The sequence below is a fragment of the Labrus mixtus genome, chromosome 23 (genome assembly GCF_963584025.1).
Source record: "Labrus mixtus chromosome 23, fLabMix1.1, whole genome shotgun sequence".
Lineage (NCBI taxonomy): Eukaryota > Metazoa > Chordata > Actinopteri > Labriformes > Labridae > Labrus > Labrus mixtus.
The window spans coordinates 16,241,921-16,265,712 of record NC_083634.1 but is presented as its reverse complement, the minus strand read 5'-3'; the positions used below and the strand labels follow the sequence as shown (position 1 = coordinate 16,265,712).

General features: G+C 38.5%; 2 protein-coding genes and 1 long non-coding RNA gene across 7 annotated transcripts; 1 reads left to right on the top strand and 2 right to left on the bottom strand.

The window, feature by feature from the left end:
- Nucleotides 1-579: 579 nt before the first annotated feature.
- Nucleotides 580-4,673, top strand: si:cabz01074946.1 (CD48 antigen). 3 transcript variants are annotated; one of them, XR_009666755.1, is made up of 7 exons: nt 580-765; nt 1,963-2,184; nt 2,277-2,387; nt 2,758-3,024; nt 3,275-3,820; nt 4,052-4,449; nt 4,538-4,673. XR_009666755.1 is itself a non-coding variant. In XM_061031115.1 (7 exons), the coding sequence occupies exons 1-5, from the start codon at nt 729-731 to the stop codon at nt 3,388-3,390; spliced, it is 753 nt and encodes a 250-aa protein (XP_060887098.1). In that variant the 5' UTR covers nt 581-728; the 3' UTR covers nt 3,391-3,393; nt 4,413-4,449; nt 4,538-4,673. The 3 variants fall into 3 exon arrangements, 2 of the variants coding, with proteins under 2 accessions (XP_060887098.1, XP_060887097.1); XM_061031115.1 differs by having other exon boundaries at nt 581-765; nt 3,275-3,393; nt 4,413-4,449; XM_061031114.1 differs by having other exon boundaries at nt 581-765; nt 3,275-3,393; nt 4,413-4,673.
- Nucleotides 4,674-5,858: 1,185 nt separating this feature from the next.
- LOC132958360 (SLAM family member 5-like) lies at nt 5,859-23,632 on the bottom strand. 2 transcript variants are annotated; one of them, XM_061031112.1, is made up of 7 exons: nt 23,527-23,632; nt 10,599-10,904; nt 9,685-9,963; nt 8,633-8,737; nt 7,860-7,918; nt 7,630-7,704; nt 5,859-6,414 (listed from the first exon to the last, which is right to left on the bottom strand). In XM_061031112.1, exons 1-7 carry the CDS (start codon nt 23,603-23,605, stop codon nt 6,337-6,339), a joined length of 981 nt encoding a protein of 326 aa, XP_060887095.1. In that variant the 5' UTR covers nt 23,606-23,632; the 3' UTR covers nt 5,859-6,336. The 2 variants fall into 2 exon arrangements, with proteins under 2 accessions (XP_060887095.1, XP_060887096.1); XM_061031113.1 differs by lacking the exon at nt 23,527-23,632 and adding an exon at nt 14,526-14,666.
- On the bottom strand, nt 17,654-22,297 carry LOC132958363 (uncharacterized). 2 transcript variants are annotated; one of them, XR_009666757.1, is made up of 7 exons: nt 21,557-22,297; nt 19,880-21,255; nt 19,777-19,792; nt 19,588-19,655; nt 19,406-19,456; nt 19,230-19,322; nt 17,654-18,667 (listed from the first exon to the last, which is right to left on the bottom strand). It is a non-coding gene; the product is annotated as an uncharacterized LOC132958363 (long non-coding RNA). The 2 variants fall into 2 exon arrangements; XR_009666756.1 differs by having other exon boundaries at nt 19,777-21,255.
- Nucleotides 23,633-23,792: the final 160 nt, after the last annotated feature.

Genomic DNA, 23,792 nt, shown 5'->3' with positions numbered 1-23,792 from the left:
ACAGGAAGGTAGACAACCGACAGACACCGACACTGACATCCAACAAAAATGTAACATTGAACTGACAAGAGTGAAGGAACACTGAGACTAAAGACACGGGGGTAATTAGACAAAGGTGAGACTAACAACACAGGTGAAAACAGTGAGGGCAATCAAAACTGGAGGGATACACACTTACAGAGGCAGGAATAAACACAAGGCAAAAAAACAAGCAGTTTACATGAACATGTTGTCCAAGGTTGTACTTTTCAAATTGTTTAGATGGATGACTCCATTGTACTGAAAATTAAGCTTCTAACATTTGTGTCTAAAAAATGTTTTGATGCACTGTGTTGCTTTTTCTTTTTTCTTTTTTTTTAGAATTGAGCAAGTGTAAAGAGTTTTTTTTAAATAAATGGTGTCATCAGGAGTTTTTTGTCTTGTGTTAGTCACAAGTTGTCTCAAGTTTAGGTATGAGTTAACAGGAAGAGAATGTGGGTGTAAAATAGAAAATGTCCAATCAACATGAGGGAAAACATAGAAGTCATGTTTTTTAAACATGTATAAACCACATTAAGTATCTAATTATTCTTGGGAGTCAATTTCTGGATTAATCATCTTAAAATAACTGATGCCGCTTTTAACAAGATTTTTCATACCATACGATTGTCATCACGTGGACGTTGTGACGTTACCATTTTAGAAGAGGAAGTCGGTTTCCTGCCACAAATTTCACTCACTTCGTAAAGATGAAACTTGAAATCCTCCGTCTTCTATTTCTACAAGGTATGTCTCTTAAAATTTGGTCAGAATCATTGAGTAGAACCTGAATGCAAACCAACATCTCTGACATATTCTGGGGGGGGGGGGGGGGGGTTGTAAAATGGTAGAATAAGTTACTTCCTGAGTTCCAGAATTAGAAAGACTATGACTGCTGTGAGAGTCTGATATATGGGAAAAGGGAAAATAGATATTATGTATGATTAGCAATTCTCTTGAGGTATTTGATCGTTTTTCTCTGAAATTGTGTTCTCAGAACAAAAGCAGTCTTATAAGCCTTAACAATACTCACTAGTATATTTTAACCTATACTTAACCTAAAGTACTTTGACTGTTCAAACCATATCCTGAAAATGTCTCAGTTGTAAGCTACAGATTATTATTTTTTTGCTGTAGTGTGTGGCATCAGTTGACTTGCTCGCTGCTTGTTTAACTTACATTAGGCTACAATGTTAAAGGTCACATATTATCCTCCTTTTGAAGAAGTTTAAATAAGTCTCAGAGTTCCCCAAAACATGTCTGTGAAGTTTCTTGTTCTAAATCCACTCTGATCTGATGACTATAAACCCCTCTATTTCAGTCCTGCTCAGAACAGGCTGTTTATGTGTCTGTAGCTTTAAATGCAAATGAGCTGGGTTACTGCCCTTTGTGATGTCATGAAGGGAAAATCTCCAAACGGCCTGTTTGAGCACACATGAAAGATGGACAGGATGGACTTTTCTCATGATTGGGGGGTTTGTAGACAGACTAGAGACACATATTAGCTTAAAGTTAAAAAAAGTAGCACACTCAAACAGTATCAAATCTTCAGGTGCATGACCGCAAAAAGACAGATAGATAAAGAAAAGTTAGCTGCTGCTCTACCCAGATTATATAACGTTAAAGGACATTGAATGTGCTGATGTTTCTGTTTTCTTGTAAGCTTAAAGTTGGCTAACAGACGTTTTTTACATGTATCCCCACTGTTCTTACTTTTCTGTGCAATAATTTTGATTTAAAACTGGAAAAATGTATTCAAACTGTTTATAAGGAATGGTAAGTTTTCCACACTAAGTCCCGCCCTTTTTTTTAAGAATACAAAATGATACTTTTTTGAGTTTTTAATTTGACCCCCAAGTTAGCTATCCACCAAATGGAACTGTAAATAAACATTAGCCTGAGAGCTGAGTGTGATAATGCTGAACCTTTTTTTTTTTCTTTTAGTCGTTTCAACGGTGAGACTTGTGGAAACTGTCAGGGAAGCCACGGGGTATCTAGAGGGGAGCGTGACTTTGGCCTCAGGAGCAAACCCAAAGTGGAACCTCTCCACAATCGAGTGGTCAATTTTCACAAACTTCACATGGATTGCCACCTATCGCAAAGGAGAAGAAAACCTTGACCGGGTTGATCGGTATAAAGGACGACTTACTCTTAACACCACCACAGGTAACAGACACATCAATCACCTTTCAATGTAATGGAGTGCTTATTTGAATTTTCGGTCTTGACAATATACATGTTTTTTTGTTTTCCATCAGGTGACTTGACGATCCATAAATTGACCAAAGAGGACAACATGGAGTACACTGTGGACTTAGTCAATACTTTGGGAGAAGACAGCTCCTCCAAAATTAAACTCAAAGTGAATCGTAAGGGCCACTTATACTTAAGACTAACTTAGAGAATATATTATATTAGCTTTTATGAAAAGCAGATTTTGATCAAATGAGACTGACTTTAACCTTTTCTTTTCTGTAAACCTTTATTGTGGAGTGCATTAACATAAGACAGACAGTGAGGAGATATTTCAATCAGGACAGACTTATGTAAGAGTTAACACTTGTGTATTTAAAAGTTTAGGAAAAGATAAATATGCAATGTCTTTGTCGATGAGACTCCGTCATGATGACTTCATGCACACAGAGGGGTAGCGAGGCCGACAGCAGGATAGGATACCCCTAATTTCCCCTCTCCGGATTAATAAAGTTGATCTCCTTCTTCTTTATTCAATTCCTACAGAACAACTTCAGACACCGACCATACAGACGGTCCTCTCCAGTACATCGACAGAAGGAGGCTGTTGGATGCTGCTCCATTGTTCTTCAACAGACAGAGATGTTAACTTATCCTGGCATGTGGAAGGTCCAAATTCAAGAGAGAATTGGACCGGTGGCAACCACACAATTCTTGTATCGCTGAACACCACACAAAGCCTCGTCACAGTCACCTGCACCTCCAGGAGGAATATGGGGAGCAGCTCAACGGTTATCACTCCAAAATGTGATGGTAAGGTTACAATGAGGGAACATGAAAAAAATGTATTGTGATGAGATTAGAAAATTTGAAACAATTTCGGACCAGTTTATCTTTTTCATTTTCATTTTGTTAGATTGTGTTTCCCAGAATTCCTTGTGAATATCCGTTATTGTCTTTTTACGTTGCCAATTATACTAATTTAAACATTCAAGACCTTCATGAAGCCAAACTCATTTGACATATTCCTTCTGATAATGTTGTCTGTTTAATGTTGTTTTAGACTCCATTCCAACCATGTCAGCTGCTCCAAGGTATTATTATGTTGTTGTTTTTTTTGCTGGAGTAATCCTGGGAGTGTCAGCATCGATACTATATGTCAAGAGATGTAATAGGTAAGAGGTAAGTGGGAATCATCGTCATTTATTGTTTGTCCTCTTCTTCCAAAGGGAGGGGGGTTTATAATCTCATCTGAGAATGATCAAAGAAGCACAGCAGAGCTAACAGACTACAAAAAGATGTCTTCTATTACTGAACTATCTGGTAAAGGGTGTTAAAATGAGTAATTACAGGATCAGACCCACTACAGGCAAGAATTCAGTCTAGACTGGGCGTCCCCATTATCTTTCATTACTTTCAATGTCACGACAGGTTAGTGCTGGAGAAATCAGCTCTACCGGCTGCAGGCTACAAAGTACTGATTAGGGATGTGCACCGCTAGCTTAGTAGAAAGTTAAACATCATGACTCACGCTAGTCGGCACCAGAGTTACTAGCTGGTTAAAAGAAACGACATTTTACATTTTTGGAACATTTCAAATCTAGTTTAAGTTTAAGTTTAAGTTAAGTTAAGTTAAGTTAAGTTTAAGTTTAAGTTGACTATGACTATCAATGGTCATGTAAGAGATTTAATATCAAGCTGCCCATTATTCAGGCCATTCAGTTAATGCAGAGTAAAGTTGTTGACCGAGCACACATGCCCACTCTACTTGATCCACATTGTAAGCCGTGATGTGGATCAATAATCACAGTCCATGGAGATTAACCGGGGAGGAGTTCAGTCCAACTTTGGAGACTCAGGGGGGTTAAATTAAATGAATCAGAAATTAAACCCTTTGAATGAGTAAATATGCAAAGAGTTGGACACATATAGTTGGCGTTCAAGGCTGGATTTGTGATATTATGATAAATGTGGGGATGAGAAAGAATCTTTAATGTTTGGGGTTGCTGCAACAAAGAAGAAACACATTTTTTGAAAGTCGCATGGACAAAGTGTCTTTAGCTTTCTTTGATCAGCCTCAGTCACTCATATATCCCTTGTAAAACATCATGTTTCTATACATTATTATATCATTTGTTCAAACCTAAGTGGTCATGGCAAAACAAAAAAAACATTTTTTCCCATCAATCTTCATTTTCAAGGAGTCCTGTGTGAATAAAAAACATCATGATCAAAAAGGTAAGTTTGCTTTTCTTTGTCTCAAGGTTTTTTAGCTTTCAGTGTTCATAAAGTTGACAGGTTTTTTTTTTCTCCCCCCGCCCCACAGTTAGCCTGACACGGCAAAAAAGAAGAGAGAAGACGCAACACCACAATAATCAGTGAAGGAGACTACAGTGTTTGTGTAGCTATGAGATTCAATTGTGTTGTGTTATTTAAAATAAAACAATTTTTTCATAAAATAATCATTTGTCACTTTGATATATAATGCGAAGGAAAGCAGAGCACGAGTCTGTAGAGGCTGGACCTCGCAGGAAAACAATCAATACAGCTAACCTAACCATGAAGACATTCCTACAGGCCAGAGCTTCAAAGCTACGGAAGCCCAAAGTGGACATACATGAATACATTTTATTTAGCTCTTTGTTCGTCATAACGACTAAACTTTGGTAGTTTTTTTGAGATCTTGACTTATTGACGACGACGTGGTTTTTCCCGTAATAACAAATGAATTGAGAAAACCACCGACATTTACGCATTATCACAAGGAAACGGACGTTGTTTTCCCGAGATAACGAGATACAACAAGTCAAGATCTTGAGAAAATAGCTGAAATGTAGTCGTTATCCCGTGGTAAAAAAAAAAGCCCAATTAAAACAATTTTGTACGTTTGTATATCTTTGGGTTCTGATCTTTGTTATGATTTTCTAGTCAAAGTGGGAGGAGCTTAGGCAGCAGAGCATTGGTAGAGTCTAACTGACATCATTAATGCCTTTTTTTAAATCAGATTTGAGGTGTTATTACTGCTTCTTTTAATCCAGTCCTGCCCTCTTTGGAAAACATCATCTTGCAGACAATGGCTCAGGTCTGAGATGATCAGATTCTATCAGCACTCACTTTGTGATTTTCTACAGTTTCTAGACACAACAGAGCGGTCAGTCTGGTAATAAAATAGTAAAGGGATTTGAGCTTGCTATTTAAAGTGTCCATCAGTATAACTAATCCAATTCACACACATGCATACGCTGATGATGAAGCAGCGGGAGAAATTCAGGATCTTGCCAAAGGACACATCGGACATGTGGCTGCAGGAGCTGGGGATCGAACCCCCGGCCTTCCAGTTGAGAGGAGACAGACTCTTCCAACTGAGCCATGGACAACCAATTAAGTTCAAGGAGGTTTATGTACTCTTAGCGACTAACTAGTAAAAGAAAAAAAGAAAAATTTGGCATGTATTGAGTGAAAACATGACTTTTTGTGTCAATTGCGTAACTCGTCGGCAGCCCTGTCATACAGTAATCTTCAGGTTCTGATTCAAGAGCTAAAATAATCTTGTTTGTTGGATCTTGAACCCACACAAAGGTGAGATGTAGAAAAATGTGTCAAATGAGACATGCTAGCCAAAAAGTATAAAAGAATGAACTGTGAGAGTGAGTACAGTACATTTAATATGACCAGCTTTGCAGAGTAAAACATGGTCTAAAGATAGGTTTCAGGAGTACAGATAACCATGTGCTTGGATAAGAAGACATATTCAAACACACAATATATTTGTATCAATATAATCTCTGTATTTACAGAATGTACATTTGTGTATAACATTGGTGCAAACTGAAGAAAACTAGTACCAGGCAGTCAAATACAGTAATATAAAATAATACAATACAATAATAATAGAAAAATGTACAAAAGCACTAAGTTATGTAACAAATTCATAGATCTACATTCAAACATTCAGCTTTCTCCATCAAAGGAACAAATTAACACCTGAAATACAATTATTCCAGATTGAAAACATTTTACAAAAAAGGTGAAATTCTGGTTCAAACCAGAGATGAACTCATTTTTGATTATTGTATTTTAAATGTCACATTGGTTTATTTAGTTTGGAGCAGTACATCGAGCCCTCTATGAAATGTCTTGGTAGGCGGACACAGACTCCTTCTTCGTGCGATTGAACTGGATCTTGTCGTAAACAGTCTGAGGCTGAAAGAGGAGAAAATCACTGACACAATAAATCGGTAGATATGAAGGCTTCTTTTAAAATAACCAAGTTTCTTAAAGGAAGAATGTGCGACTTTTTTTGATCCAGTAGGTGTCACCCTTGAGCACCAGCATGAAACCAAAACAAACTTCGGTTTGGCCACACCTCCGCTCCCCGAAGCGTCCACTCTCCTCCAGCGACACACCTCCAACCCCCCTCCACTCACATTTACTCAACGGAGTTTAGCACAAGCGGCAGACTTAATTATCCTCGGCTCAAGCTGCAATCACCTGTGGCCTGCATTGATGTGTTAGCGCTCTTAAGTTAGCTCCTAGCTTCACATTGCATGTACGTTTAACAGAATGAGCGTGATCTAAACACACTTATGTGACATCCAAATACGCAGTGAGTATGGTCTTCTTTTTCTCTAGTCCTTTACTAAAACAGCTTTTACACACAAGGGGAGGAGCCAGCCGCCTCGTCCATGTAAACATTATGTAAACAAAGCTCCGACAACAACACAGCCGGCGGTACTCACTCTTCTCGCTCATTGTAGACAGTCATGACTCATGATTTCTGCTTTATTTATTTGTAAAATTTAAAAAGAATCTTCCTTTAAAGATTACGAGAAATATAAGAGAGAAATGTCACAAGCATAATTCGATCAGGATGTGTATTGTTAGCAGCCATGTTAGATTATCTACCAATATACACGTTCTGTTTATCCTCTGGACCCCACAGCCTCCGAGGCGGTCTGTATTTTTAAACCCTTCCAAAGTGGATAAAAACATGGAAAATAAAGTGGAAGCTTTAACCGTAACCAGAACTATTTTGTTGTTGAGCTCATTTTCTTTATCTGCTGGTTTGATACTTATGAATCTAGAAATGGCTCCCCAAAGCTTTTAGGGTATGTAAAATTTTACATTTTTTGTTTCATGGAAATCGCTAATTAGCTTTATGCTATATGTTATTTCTGAGGCTTTTCTTCAAAATTTCTATTTTTTGGGGAATAATTTAATTTAATCATTTTGAAATTCTTCCGGCGGTCTAGACGGTTGAAAAAGAAATAAACACACTTTTTATTTTCTAAACAAAAGCCATGGGATGTAGACAAATTGAAGTGAACTCATTGGTATTGGGTTTACAAATTACAGGGATTATTTTAGTTTCAAGAACTTTAAAGACTTACATAAAAAAAAAAAAATAATAATTCTTACCGCAGGTGCGACTGGATCCGCGCTGTTCTCAATAGTTTCGTACACTGAGCATGGCATCATGGTTGATAAATCCCCCTGTAGGTTGAAAGTCCCACAAACAGAGGTAATGAGAAATTGCAAAAATGAAAATAAAAAGTGGTTAAATAATGAATTAAATTCCTGTCGTAGGAACGATGATGCAGATGATTTATGGATAGAAATATATTCTCTGTTTACATGACTTTACTTACAGCTTCAAGTGCAACTTCATTGATGTCGGCATACAAAGTCTGGTCGTTTGACTCACCATCTGTTGGTGGATTTAAATGAAGATGGGAAAATATATTGAAAAAAAAATCAAGAGATATCCCTTTGGAAGTATATTCTCGTGCAGTATGTCCTCGTTATCTACGTTCAGGTGTGCACACAAAAAAAAATGACATCAAAAGGTTTTGATTTTGTGACAGTAGCAGAGACCATCAGTGGTTTAGTGTAATCCTTTGGGGCAATTACAGACCAGTATGTAATTGTTGGGATTATATACAATACGCAAGAAATAGATAAAGCAAATGGCATGTGTTGAATCCCTAGAGATCCTTTTAAAACACTTAATCTGATTATTTACAGGCTCTGTAATTAATGAATTGCATATATCAGTAATATGAGAAGTATGGTATCACAGGTCTGTTTTTTAGTTGGTTGTATCTAGTTTCCATGCTTTAATTGTATCTTCAATTCTCACCCCCCAAAACGAGATTCTCCCTTGATTGACGGTTTACTTTCATGTAAAAAACCTGAAAGGTTTGTTTCCATGTGGTTGTTACACATTTAAAATGAAACTTAAAGCCTGTACGGAGGGAAAACAAGCACATGTAGTGGTCTGACTTCGCAGGTTTGAATTGCCCCAAAGGATTACATTGTAGACATGACAGCCGTGACAATCTAATGTAGAAACACCAAAATGGTTTGAACTTTAAACATTCACACTTGGGCGTGTGTAGACAAATAGAAGAGTTTCTCTTACCCTCCGGACTTTGTCTGCAGTGGAAAAAAACAGCTAGCCCAACAATGCCAATAACCAGCAGTATCGCTGAAGCCACGCCGATGACAATGCCAACGTTAAGTCGGCCTGCAAAAGATGATATTCTCTTTATGATGAAACTGTTATGATTGAGTGATAAAAAAATAACCATCAAGCTTTTATTTGGGAGGTCAGATAAAAATGGAATATGCTTAGAAAGAAAAGGTGCAAAAACAAATCAAGAAATTCAACTTTTTATATGAAGTAGTTGATGGTAAAAACTGAGCATGAACTCAAAGTGAAACATCAGAAATAGTCGTCTTGACGTGGTTATGTTTGCTTTCTCCTCTTCCTGTTTGGTGAAACAGGAGACCGTTGGTATCGTGAGCAGGCTCTAGATCTTACTCATCCTAACTACGTAGTTTGGAAAAAATAAATTTGTCTTTTTTGTTTTTTAAACCAAATAATATGAACTCAAAAGTGTCCCAACTGTTAGGAAGTCAAGCTAAAAAGAAACGTTTGAATACAGCAACCTGTCAACAATGTGTTTCCTTCCTGTCACTTTTGGTTCCCAAAAAAATACAAGATTGGGTCGGCCATCATTCCGGTTTCAAGACTTGTAAGTGAAAGTCCACAAACAAGTAGATCATTTTCTGATCGCAGTCTTTGGGGTTACGCCAGTTTAGGTTATGTTAATAACCGGGGTTCTCTGAAAAACAAGTGTAGGCTAACATTTCTAAGCAGAGCGGTTTTTAACATTAGTTTGTAAGATTGGAAAAGTGGTATTATAAATGTATACATGTTGTAGTCATCATTTGAATGGAAGAATCTGGAGTAAACATTCGAGATATTTGAGGTATTGAGCTATGACTCATATGTTTCCATTAGTTGATGGTTTTAGAATAAATACAGATGGACTAGTCAAACCACTAATAAGGAAAATCAGCTTGCCAAACCAACTTTTTTCTTGTGCATCATCACCAGTTGACATTCATAAAGACATTAATGTAGCAAAGCTTAACACCAATTAACACCAACCACTTTGCTGTACCTACCTGAGTTTATCTCTTGCGGATTGATGGTGCACTTCACTGTTGTGGATGCCGACATCTCGCTGACTGGATTGTAAATTGTGCAGGTGAACTCTGTGTCTCCATCTTGTGTCTCGAGGTTGTATTGCAGCCTGGGGCCATTTCTGATTTCCTTCCCTACAGTCCAGTTGTAGCTGACATCGATGTCAGAGTTCACACTGCACTGGAGCAAGACCATGCAGGAGTTGGTGAAGGCCTGCCAGGTGGAGTTGCCAGTCAGGTTAGGCTGTTTTGTTATTGAATCTGACAAGGAAATTTAAGGAGAAAAGAGAGAAGAGCAAAGTTTAAATCAGACACTGGAGCTTAAAAGTTGTGAAATTGTTTAAAAAAAAAAAAAAGAAACACTACACATTTTAAGGTGGAGGTGCAGAACTAGATCCACAGAACAAACGACTCAGACTCAAAGACTCTGGACAAACTGTGAAGTAAAACCAGAAGCCTTTCCTCTATTTGCTCCAAAAATGTAAATATGTATCAACTTAATGATTAAGAGCTAAAGAATTATTTGTAAATAGGTTAAAAAAGCAACAATCTGAATGTTTACCTGTCCTAAGAGAGATATTGAATCAGCAGATTAACGTTGCATTATAAGGAAAGAAGCAAGGGCATAAGGTTCAGTGACGGCAGACAGTATCATCAAGGTCTCAGGAATGACCAACGCAAATGTGAATTTCTTCTGTGGAATAATAAATAACACCTGCTATTTGTGCAAATGTAAGAATATACTTTCATGTAAAGGCTTTAGGATATAATATATAAAATGTTAAAAAAATGTTAAGAATGGCGAGTTTGTATAACCTAACATATAACCAGATATATGTTCTATCAGACACTGCCAACCTGGGGTAACAAGAAGGATAGAAAAAAGAGAATCTTACCGTGAACTTTCAGAGTGACTGAGACTGTGTCCCTTTGTGTTCTTACTTCTGACATAAAACTGAATTCACCAGAATCCTGCAGAGTCAGCTCTCTCACTGTTAAACTGAAGTTTGTAGGGTTCAGTTCTAATCTGCCCTTGAATTGTTTTCCATCACCAGTCTTATCTTTGTTTGTAATGGTTGATCCTCCATATTTCCACTTTGCTGCAGTGACTCCTTCAGCTGGTAAACACGATGACAACTCCACTGTGTCCCCGACTTTTTTATGGAGGACATGTTGACAACTTAACACATCTGCCTGCACATCTGAAACACAAGAGCAAATTTCTATCTTTGCAAAAGTACATTTTGAACTAAAATTCAAATTCAGAAATGATGCAAATTGAAAAACACATGCCAAAGACCAAAACAAATACAAAGTGCTGGAAATGAAAGTGCTGCCAAAAGCAGAAACAAATGTATAATCAGCAAACATGATGCAAATTCATAAACAAAATCAAAAACACACTTATCATTCCTTCCCACCTGGAAGGAGATACATGACAATCAAATCAAACACTAATAGACTCAGAAACAGTTTTCACAGGTAGTAAAATGCCTCCCCCCCCCCCCCCACCCAAAAAAAAAAAAAAATCTAATACAGACTGTGGACACTAACTGCGTCTCTGTCTGTATGTGCAGCCACTGACGCCGAGCTGCTAAACTGTTTTTCGTTGTTATTGACAATAAAAAATATATTCTGTTCTATTCTCCATTCTGCAGTTAGCGTTAGCTGTGCAGCTGACTGAGCTCTGACGCTAACACACTCCCTGTACTCAGAGCCCTACAGCAGGCAGGGTTAGCAAACTAAAGATACGACTGTTACATGAACTGTCCTCAAGTTACTGACCTCAATAAGCCTCGCATCTATCAGAAGTCCCAGAGCTGAAGCTAACACTAGCTGCAGGGCTAACATAGCTCCATTGCTAACAAGAGTCAGCTAAGAGTGCTACTAGCTGTGTGGCTAACTTGAGCTACTTTAGTGGAGCTATATGTCCATCAGACACCATTTCACAGTAAAGTTTTGGGGTTTTGAATTTGTTTTTTTATGTATGTGTTTGTGTTTTTGACTTAGCATTGTTTATGAATTATCAGCGAGTTAGCTGAAGGAGTTTCACCTTTTTGTAGCTTTTATATTTATTTGCAGCGAGTTTCAGTCTTGTGCTTTTGAATTTGCATCGTCTCTGAATTCGCTGCACATGTTCCTTAGTAGTCATTTGGGCTGTTTGTTGCAGTTCAGTTGCCCTTGTTGACCACCGTAGAAGGGTGAGGGGGGCAAAACAATAGATAAATAACTTCAAATAAAATACTGCCACAAATGTCTTTCTTACCAAAGGCTCTAAGCCTAATGTGTCAAACTTGTGTTTGAGTGCTTGACAGAGCGAAGCCCAGCATACAATGACACACAACATGAACCTATGAAAGAGGAGGCCTACGCACATCACGTAGGTGCAGGGCAGTGCAAAAAACAGCAAACTCAGGAAGAAGATCGGCCTGAATTTGTTTTAAAAAAATGATCACCTGAAGCAGACCTCAGGTCAAAACGTTGTGATTCATAAAAACCTTTTTTGCGACATTTGAGCAAGTGTGTGGGCCTATCTTCTTCAACATTTAAAACCTGTAACAACATCACAGACACGAAAAGGTACTTATGAATAATCACATAGCACACCATTACAAGTGTTAGACGTAAATAGATGGCATCATGAGACGATGAGACTAAAAATAATACACATTATGACATCATGATTTTCCATGCCTCAAGTACAAGTCAGTATCAGTATATGACAGCATCTGCGTCAACAGTCATGACAGTGAACTTTCCTTTACCACAACAAGCAGATTTAGTTTCCTGAAGTCATCATAAACTAGTGAGAGAGACGAACATTTTTATTGAGTATTTTTATTGAGTTTTAGTTGAATATGTGAATTATTGTTGGTTTTGTCAGACTGAAAACTTAAAATAAATGTGAGGATGATATATACAGTAAGTGGCTCTTTCACGATAGTCAGATAGTAAAAACAAAAAAAAACAAAAAAAAAAACAAACAAAGAAAAATAAAAATGAAGCCATTGTTATGGCTGGTGATCTTTTTTATTAGCAGCTGACACTGTTGACTTTTTATTATTTTACCGCCAGGTTAACACACTGACTCATTTAGAAAGAAAAAGTATCTAAACCACAGACTATGACCTCAATAACAATGGTATCTTCAAAGTTTCCCCTAAGCTCATAATTTTCCCGTCAGCGCTGCTGCTGGTTGTGGCTGTGAATTCACCTTATGTTCACCTACTTCAATTGTCCTGTCTATTTTCAGATGGATGTGTATTTCTAAGCGTCACAACAACCTTCTACCGTTTGCTCACTTATTAACTATATTGACCTAATATTGAAACATTAATTGCTATTTGTTAAGTTTAAAGAGGACATATTATCCCCCTTTTCCACCTTTTCAAACAGTCCCCTGTAGTCTAAATGAAACATCTGTGCTTTGGTCAAAATATAACATGAATCAAGCACCAGAAATCGAGCAGAAACAAGTCTTTCAAACACTTGCATGCAGACCTCTACTTCGGATTTGGATTTGGATTTGGAAAATCTTTATTGTCCCCGAGGGGCAATTTGGTTTGCAACAGGTAGTCAATACATCCATAAAAAACAGCACAATGACATAAATACATACATATAAAACATAACTACCATGGATATCACCATGATGGACGTGAGTGAGTTAAGAGACAAAGGACCAACAGTCCATAGTAAAAGTGTACAGGCAACAATACCTACAGCTTATCTAAAAACCCAACAGCTGATGGATCAAACGACCTCAGGTATCTATTTGATTTCGACCTCCTTACATAAGTGAACCTCCGCCCTGTCGGCAGAAGTCTAAACTCTGCATGCTGAGGGTCTTCCAAGATGGCCTTTGCCTTTCGAGTGGCTCTGACTTGAAAAACATGGCCGAGATCATTCAAGTCAACTCCAACTATCTTTCTAAGTTCTTCTTCTACTTCTGCAAATACTCTGAACACGTTCACACCCTCTTGTTCCGGTCTAACCACTAAAATGACTAAACTTATTTCAAGGAATTCTATTTTACAGTAAAACAATATAACCTATAGGATGATTCATCCCTGGAAAAGACCACACCCCATTTGTTCCTGTCTAAGCATTGACTTAACAGTTTATACAGTTTGACAACTAGGATTTAAAAAAAATCAGCAGTCAATGCTTAGGTCCAAAATACATTATGTAAAATATAAAGCACATTTATTTTTTTACCAAACATAGGCGAGAAGAGGAAGAGGAAGCTAGTGAAGCAGAAAGGATGACCCATTTCTTGCGTTGCATCAAAGTTTGAAAGGTTACGCCGAGCAGATACAGCAGAAAATTTGCTGACACAACACAAAAGGAGCCGAGAGAAAATCAAATCATGTCTGCAAATTTAAGCAGAGGGAGATTATTTAACTGATCATGACATAATTTACACTCAAGGAATTGCAGCTCACATTGTGCACAAGAAGTAAATGTAGTTCTGATTGACAGTAAGAAGGAAAATTGGGACCATTTTGAACTCCAAAAACATTGGTGCCTTAAAATTGTTCATGCACTTTGATGACCAAGCAGCCAAATCTGATATTGAATCTAAGGCTTTGAAGCTAATGAAAGCTAATGAAGCTAATTTTCACAGAGGCTTGTTTAATGTAGCCTCGCTTTCAAAAGATCCAAAAACAGCAGACTCTCATTTCCTGAGAGGACTTGTGCAGTAATCCGTCTACTTGACCTACATGATCTAGTCCGAGCACATGATAGTAGTTTGCATGAAGCTTGAAACAACAATACAGATAAGTGTTAAAAAACTCTACTGGGAGCAGAGTTGTACGCACCGTAGAGGCACACCCAAAGGAGCAGCACAGCGCTGCATTTGAAGAGGCAGCTCAGGCAACGTAGACGACCACCCTCCATCTCTGTGGGCAAACAAGTGACTGCTTCCTCTTCTTGTCTATCAAAATGCGCTGCCTGTGGCAAGTTAGTTTTCAACGTTGAATTAGAAGGGGTGGAGAGTGGGGGAGGTTCCTTTCAACAAAGTGGCCGAAGAAGCAGTGTAACCAGGCTTGATATGATGAAGAAAAAAAAGGCAAATCAGAGGAAAAACACCTAAGAATACTCATAATGAGAGTCATGAAACAACATTTATCAGATCTTTAACTAAATCACAGCTATGTGACCAAACATAAATCATCAAGATTGCCATGCATGACTAACCACTTAAACTCTTTGACTAAGTAAGCACTATTACATGTATTGCCTTGTATTCATTCAAGCTAACAAATAATGTTGAAACTACGACAGGCTGTGGTATCTCAAAATGTCTGTTCAATGTCTATATCTAACCCCAAAGCAGGAAGAATTGAGCAACTTCCTGTGATAAGAACTCTTTTGTCATTTACAGTTTCACACCAGCCAAGGGATTTCAAAGACGGTTTTAAACTGCGCAGCAACTTGAAGACCCTTTGGAAATGTTCTGGGATGTTCCAGTCGCACCATGACTAACTCCCGAGCTCCTACAAGGTTAGGCTTCATGGTCTGACTTTTTGTGTGGTTAACAAAATGTTCCATGTTATGTACTATCTGTAAACGTCTGCTTCAAAGGTTTCCATGTTGTTATTAAAAAAACGACCTTGAGGAGACAATAAGCCAAAGTCTTTGGGCCGTGCTTGAGCCGATCTCCTTAAACATACTCGGGGTAAGGATATAGAACAGGCGCGTCACCAGGTCGTTTTTACCGGGGCTCAACAGAATCTGTATTTTGTGTTAGAGGCATTATGGTTACCATTTGGAGTATGAGTAGTTTGGCCCATTATAATTTCTGTGCGCTTGAGCTGTGTGCAAATGAAAGTAATTGTTGAGAGCAAAAGGGTTATTAGAACCGTTGACTGGTTATTAAGTTGGAGACTGCAACTCTAATTCCGTGCTTAGTACAAAACTGATGGGGCATTTTTCATGTTGTTCACCTTTATACAGTCCATGGGTGGAACATGTGTGCAGTCATGCAATCCATGAACCTATCACAGTTAATCAATGTAGGGGGACAACAACAAAAAAAACCTAGGTGTCTGGAAAGGGAGGGGGGGGGGGGGGGGAACGCAGGTGAGGTCTTAAAGTTGTACCAGAAGGATAACAACAAAAATCACAGTAGATTGTTGAGGGGAAAAAATAAAGTAATAGTGTTGAGCCAAAACAGTTTTCCTTAAATAGATAATGTACTGAAAATTAGGAATCGAACCACTGCTGACAAGAGGCTGACTCAAAACTGAATGGTTCAGGACACCCAGAAAACTCTTAGGCCTTAACGTAAGAGAAAAGGCAGGAGTAGAAATAAACCAACCAGCACCCAAAGTTGCACTCGGAGAGACTGACAATAGGGCCAAAAAAAAGCAAATACACTGAAAGGTTTTGTTTGTGTTTATGCAGATTAAAACACACACACCCACACACCCACACACACCTGACTGCAGTGAGTTGATTCTCTCACTGATCTCACTCAGCAGAAAAAGTGAGTTCCCTCACACTTGAAAAAGTAAAGAATACACATCAAAAGGTCAATTGTCAAGGTAAAATATCAATACTTGAATTCTGCATTCTCTGCCCTGTTGGCCAGCACCAGAATCAGACACTGAATGTCTGCTACATCAGGTCGCTAGTGTACAGAGGAGCAGAGTATGGTATGGGAAAACTGACAAGTCTGAAGGCAGCTGCAGAAACTCTAGGAAGTTAGAAGTTTTTGTGGTCTAAGGGAGGATTGAAGCGAATGTGAAACAGATTACTGCATACCTGAGAAGCTGATACTCCAAAGAAAATGTATGCAATATAAATGTTGTTTGGACTTTATCCTGCTTAACATACTAAGGTGTAGACCACTCCCGAAATTTTAAAATTACACTGGAAAAAAACAACAATTTTTGGTTGTCTTATTAGTAGAAGAAACAAATAATAATCCGTCTCGGTGACGTTTCATCTGGGATGCGGTGTCAGGGGTTTGGAACGTCAACACCATCACTGCTTAGTGACTTTCTGGGTGCTGCCGTCTTTTGCCCCAGGTGCAGCTGGTGCCTCTCAAGCTGCTGTAAAGTGTGACATTTTGTCAGTTTGTGCTCTTTACTCTATGTGTGTCACAGTGTTTGCATGAACATGTGTGCGATTTCCTGCATCTTATGTAGGATTAGACGCACTTGTGAACGAAAAAGGAAGTGAATGACGCAGAATCAAGATAAAGGCCATCCCTGTCACACATTCTGATGAATGCTACTGTTTAACAGGAAACAGCCAATGTCCATTTCTACACGACAATTCATTTAGCAGACACTCTTCTCCAAAGCATCAAAAATCAGAGAGTAGGCACAACACAAGCAAGGATCTGGAGAGGAGGAAACAACGACACCAAGTGCAAAGAACAGCTTTAAGTCTGATGAGACACACAGGTGCTGACAGGAAGTGCACAGAAGCAGAGAACTTTTGAGTTTTAAGTAATTAAAGTTAATATATCTCTATATAACTCGGGCCACTGAAGGTTCTCTGAGTTTCTAGGTTGGAATACAGACTTCAGGGGGTTGTTCCTGGTGACGTATCGGCCTGGCAACTTGGAATATCCGACTTCCGAGATCAAATTGAACGCACCATGAGGCACGAACTGTATAAAACGATCATCTATCTTGTAAATGTGACGTTTGACTGTCTTTATTTTCACAGTGTTCAAATATGTTTTAAACATCCCTCAATTTATTGACATTGGATGTCCGACACTCTCTGGGCATTCAGAGTGCTCGAATCAAAAGCTAAACAGTTACTTTCTTTCAGTAAAAGAGTAACATTTTCATGTTTGCTGACTTTTTTTTTTCTTTTTTCATAAGGAGAAGTGATACAACTGGTCAGTGAGTCAGTCAAGAAACAGAACCAAGACGTAACGACACACCCAGATCCTTCATTGCTTTTCAAAAATATCCAGAACATTGACTGCATTTGATCAAGAGCGTGTTTATTTACTGTTTGATTATTTACACATGAACTACATTTACTCCAATAAAACACATCTGAATGGGGGTTACAATACTAATGAGAACTATTTCATTTGAGAGAATATTTATACTGAAACATGTGAAAGAATGGAGGACAATACATTTAAGGTTAAATATTATAATCTACAGAATACATTTCAGTTACATTACAAAGCATAGTTGCAAAGTGAAAACTACTGAGCATCATGCACGCACTCACTGATGCGTCTGCAATGAAATGTAACCACAGGAACCACTTGGCAGGACTTTACCAAAACTAAAACCACATGGCACGCCCAAGTGGCTAAAAATATGAATGCAGATTACATGAGCTCATTTGAACAGCCTTCAACAATACGGAAGAAAAAAAAAGTTTTCCCTTTTGCATGAAGCATTAAAGGTCCAATATGTCAGATATTTACTGAATCATAAAATGACCTTACTAAAACATCAGACACTGAGGAAACATTCTATGTTGAAGTGCTGGCTTCTCTGACAACAATGCAAGCAACAATTTGTTTTGACTAGAGAAGAAGGCGATTATAAAGCACCCCCACACGGCCAATTTAGAAGCCCCCACCCCCGTTTGCCAGGCAAACAGCAAACCAGCAGGTGTTGCAGGGATGAAAATGGGCAGGCAAACTGGTTTTGATAAAACTGATTCTGTCCAACCTAAAAAACTTGTAAAATGTGGTACAACAAGGATAAATATTGTTCTTTGAAACTAGAGCTGGTTCAATACTGAAGCTTTAGTGTCCAGGAGGAGGGGGTGGGGGGGGGGGGGGGGGGGGGCAGCTCTCTTCAATGTTTTGAATTTGGACTGCAGTACCCATTTTAAACACTAGGTGTCAGAGTTACACATCGCTCCTTTAATATTCAAAAGCAGCACCCTGAATACATAAACATGACCGTTGTTGTTGAGTCCCCGGAGCTTTGACTGTTTTGTTGATGATGATGCAGCTCTTTTCATGAACCTGGAACCAAATCAGATAAACGTGTGAAAAAAAGAGACAAATTGAAGTGGAAAAAAAAGATAATAAACTATTATGTTAAAAAGTTCTAACTTAAAAGCGATTCAATGCCCAGGTTCATTAAATCTTCTTATGGATTCATAGTCAAATACTTCACGTATAGGCAAGTTAAGCTTAAGGAAAAGTTGGAATAACTAATTGACTCCTGATAACATTAAAAAAAAACTGAATCCATTATAAAACAAGATTTTCTATTACACTTTTGAGCGGAGACCCTGAAGTCCCAAAACTTACTTTTTTTTTTAGCGCACTTTGCGCACCAGGTATTATCTTGTGGGTTGTGCTAATACGTTTTTTGTTGTTGTTTTTTTTTACTTTTTGGGAATTCAGGGGCGCCATACTTTAAAAATAAACTTCAAATTCTATCACATGTGTTTATAATGAGTAACCTAACAACCCATGAACTTCTTGATTTATTTGACCTCGGGTGGTCGAACTTCATATGTCATACCCTCACAGAGATGTATTGCCATATAGTCCCCTTATTGTAAGTTTTTATACATACCTTGCATTAACTGTGAGTGTCTTATATACAGTATAGGCAGTTAAGGATGAGCAGACAGAGGTGTGACATTAAGGTAATCATTTGCTGGATCGTCTGAAATAAGAATATTGAATGACTTGAGTTTTAATCTCTGAGTTTCCAAAAGATGCCCCACATAATACAATTTTATACATCACCTGTTTCTGCTTTTTCAGGACCTCTAAGTGTTTCATAGACACAGCCATCACCTTCAAATCAGAAATGATGTATGAAATACAAAAGTCCCCTTTTTCTTTTGGAATCTATTTCTTTAACTCTTTTGAGTGTTTATGAGAAGAAACAGTGAAAACTGGATTTCAGGATCAGATACGAGACTGACCGTGGGAAAGAGACGAGTAAACTTGCTGCTGTGTTTCATCTTGGTTGGCTGTCTGAGATTGTTGGCGCCTTAAACATGTAGGAAGAGAAGTACAGTAGCTGTAATCCACAAACTAGTATAAGTATGAAATGGATAAAAAAAAACATGTGAAGGACGTAGTCATCTTCAATGAGAGAAGAGTTAACTTACCTGTTACAGCATGGATCTGTAAGAAAAGGAAATACTGAATCAATGATGTGGATTGTGATTTGAAATAATAATTATCATTCAGCTTGCAAAATAATGTTTTTACCCTTGAACTTTTTGTAGCAAACCAACAACACCAGCGAGATCACCAGTAGAATAACCGATACAATTCCAATAACTGCTCCAATGTTCACAGCTGAGGGGACGGAAACAAACGTTTATGAAGTAGATGAGGACAAAATAATTCAATGGATATCTGATGGTCTTTTTAAAATGAAGAAGAGAATTCTTCAGGCCGTGTTGTGTGTGGTGGGAGCGTGGAAATACAGGACGGTTCGATCCATGGAGTCACCTGGATACGATCTCCTCCGCCAGCCCCTCTCTTTCGTATCAGTTTGGTTTCATGTGTAAAAAGAACCCGTGAAGTGTTGAAACAAAAACAAACGTGACTTCAGATTCTCGCGTCTTCCTCGCGGCGTCTCTTTCGACTCAAAACCAATTTCTGCCGGCTCCTCTGCAGGTGCTGCTGATGAAGATTGCAGAGACAGAGCCACCACACCCCCCCCCCTCAGGTGTGACATCAGTACCGACCCTGCTTCTCCTCCTACCAACCACGCCTACCGCTAAAGACCCTGAAGTGAATCCTCCTAACGCATTATCATAACAACACGGCCTAGGTTTTCCTTCACCAGCATTACGAAGCTGGTCACAACGGGCTCACACTAGTACAGGTGGGATGTTAGCTAGAAGCTCTTTCAGTGAAGTACAGGCTCCACAGAGAAAATAAACACCCTAAATGACTCGCTGTCATTTTAAAAAACTACAATGTCAGAAAAAAACATCCCTACTTATGTTCCTTTTTCATAAAACAAAATGGATGTTTGTTTCTGTTAAAGGTTGGATAACAATTTTCTTATTTCATATCCTCAGAGTAAAGTTATGTATCTTTGTATTAAAGACTTTATTAATGAACAAAGTGCATTTGATATTAAGTAAAATTACTAAAACTAACTCTGTGACCAAAATAAACTATAAACATCCTCAGAGAATTTGACTCAACAGAAGCAACACCAATAAAAAAAAAGGTACTTTATACACCCTCTGCACCAGAAGATACAAGTCAGGCAATCATTTCCTCTTCTCTGCATTTACCTTGCTCTTGCAGATCACTGTTACTGTCACCAACCACTTTGCTGTACCTACCTGAGTTTAGTTCTTGCGGATTGATGGTGCACTTCACTGTTGTGGATGCCGACATCTCGTTGACTGGATTGTAAATTGTGCAGGTGAACTCTGTGTCTCCATCTTGTGTCTTGAGGTTGTATTGCAGCCCGGGGCCATTTCTGATTTCCTTCCCTACAGTCCAGTTGTAGCTGACATCGATGTCAGAGTTCACACTGCACTGGAGCAAGACCATGCAGGAGTTGGTGGAGGCCTGCCAGGTGGAGTTGCCAGTCAGGTTAGGCTGTTTTGTTATTGAATCTGACAAGAGAGAAGAGCAAAGTTTAAATCAGACACTGGAGCTTAAAAGTTGTGAAAGGCTGTTTTGTTATTGAATCTAGAGAGAGAGAGAGAGAGAGAGAGAGAGAGAGAGAGAGAGAGAGAGAGAGAGAGAGAGAGAGAGAGAGAAGACTTAAGACACCAATGTTGGAGATAATACATATTGTGTGTAAGAATGAAAAGTGGAGTTTCAATTTGGACAGATTTTTGATCAATGCTTTAATACAAAGTTTACGATGTTTACTGGGAACATTTTCTTTAAAAGTCAAAAGACATGTCTTACCGTGAACTTTCAGAGTGACTGAGACTGTGACCCTTTGTGTTCTTACTTCTGACATAAAACTGAATTCACCAGAATCCTGCAGAGTCAGCTCTCTCACTGTTAAACTGAAGTTTGTAGGGTTCAGTTCTAATCTGCCCTTGAATTGATTTTCATCAGCAGTCTTATCTTTGTCTGTAATGAATGACCCTCCATATTTCCACTTTGCTGCAGTGACTCCTTCAGCTGGTAAACACGATGACAACTCCACTGTGTCCCCGACTTTTTTATGGAGGACATGTTGACAACTGAGAGCCTGCACATCTGAAACACACAAGCAAATAACAATTACTTGTTTTTTGTCGATGCCAAATTGATCTTGATATTATGACTTATGGTTGCACCTAAGAGAGAGAAGATGAAAAGGAAATGATTTTGGGAGGCTGGGTGACATGCAGTGACGAGGAACACTTGTTACTAGCCCATAACAGCTTTTAAAGTTACAGGAATGTTATTCTCCTTCATTCCTTTTTGCTCAGAATGATTAGTTCCTGACTTGTAGCAAATGTTACTGCTGAAGTTAGTGGTGTAGCATGGGCAGTTCTAGGCAGGGGCCAACAGGGGCCAGTGCCCATGTAACACTGAGCTTGGTCCTCCCTGTGGCCACCCCTCCAAAACGAAAAGCACATACACAGTAACTCAACAACCGGACTCAAAATCTAGTATTAAATACTGTTACTGAAACAAATATAAATCATGGTATTCAATGATTTGCGCTATGTTTTTGCATATTATATAGATATTTTTTAAAGCAATCATCTTTGTCTATTTTTCACTTGGGTTTAATGTTCCCCTCTGACAAAACAACTGGCCCCAGTTTGGCCCCCTCAGTAAAAGTGGTCTAGAACCACTACTGTGGTGTAGAGCTTCTGCTTCTGCATTTCAGTATGTAAAGAGCGGCTGTCTGTTGATTCAGGTTGAGTTTAACAGTAAATGAACAAGACAGAGTAGGAAAACAATTCTTAAGGTTTTGTATAACTCCTTTTTGGGACCCCAGACTTGTGTTGTTGGCAGCCTACTAACTACAAAAATATTCCATTGTCTCTATTTAGACCTTTCTGCGTTTTTCCATTTTCTTTTATTTCTTGTGTAATTTTGACTCCAGGAATAGTTGCATTTTGGTTGTGGAGGCCATTAGGGGCCATGTGGTAGGGTGGGTAGTATGGACATTTCCAATACCTGGCCAGCTCCCCCGGGCCCTTAAAGGCTGCATCGCTGTTTTCTTTGTGCAACTAGGTAGGTTATCAGTACGGGCAAACAAACGAGTGGTCTCTTCCCTGAGCGCTTATCCTTTCATTAAGGCACAAGACAAGTATCTTGTGTTTATTTGAAAAAGAGTATGATTAAACCTCTGCATCATGTAGCTATAGTTACAATAACTTCTATTCGGCAAAGCAAGGCAAGTTCAGCTTGAGGCAATGCTTAAGAAAAACATCACACGTAAAAGTACCACAACAAGGAACATATATTACAATGAACTCGACTTAATAGAAAGTAAATGCATAAGATTCAGACTCACTTTTTTCCTGACCTCTTCTTAAGTTTACCTTGATCAAGTCAAGCTTTACCAACACAACAAAAGTTGGTCAATTCAACAATACTGATGATCTATAGTGAATACCAAATATGCATCATGCTGTTTTTTCTGTATATTATTAATGTTGCAACTGCACTTCATCATACATGTTATATTTGTGTGTATGCATTAAACATGTATCTAAATGTATATCAGACTGTTCATACTGGTTATATTTAACTACCACTTATTGTTATTCTAATTAGAACCCCGACACATTTTACTAACATTACTTTGACTGCACCTAAGATCTTCCTGCACTTTAAGTTAGATTGTAAAACTGCATCTTAACTGTCTCAGTTTTTACACTCACAGTTACAGTAAAGCCGTCTAGTCTCTAACAGACAGGTGTACATACCATGCAGGCAGACCTCAAACAGCAGCAGAGCACTGAATGTAAAAAAGCATCTCAAATATTGGATGCGATCAGCGGCCATCTCTGCAGGGAGGAACGTCTGTTTCCTCTTCTTGTCTATCGAACTCCGCTGAATTGCAAAAAAAAAACACAATGCAGGAAGTAGAGCATGCAGTCTGACCAGACCTGACACGTTATTATTAGCAGAGCGGAATAAGGGTTAAACATTTTATATCGATGTTTTCTTTTAACCCGCTGTGTGCTGTCCA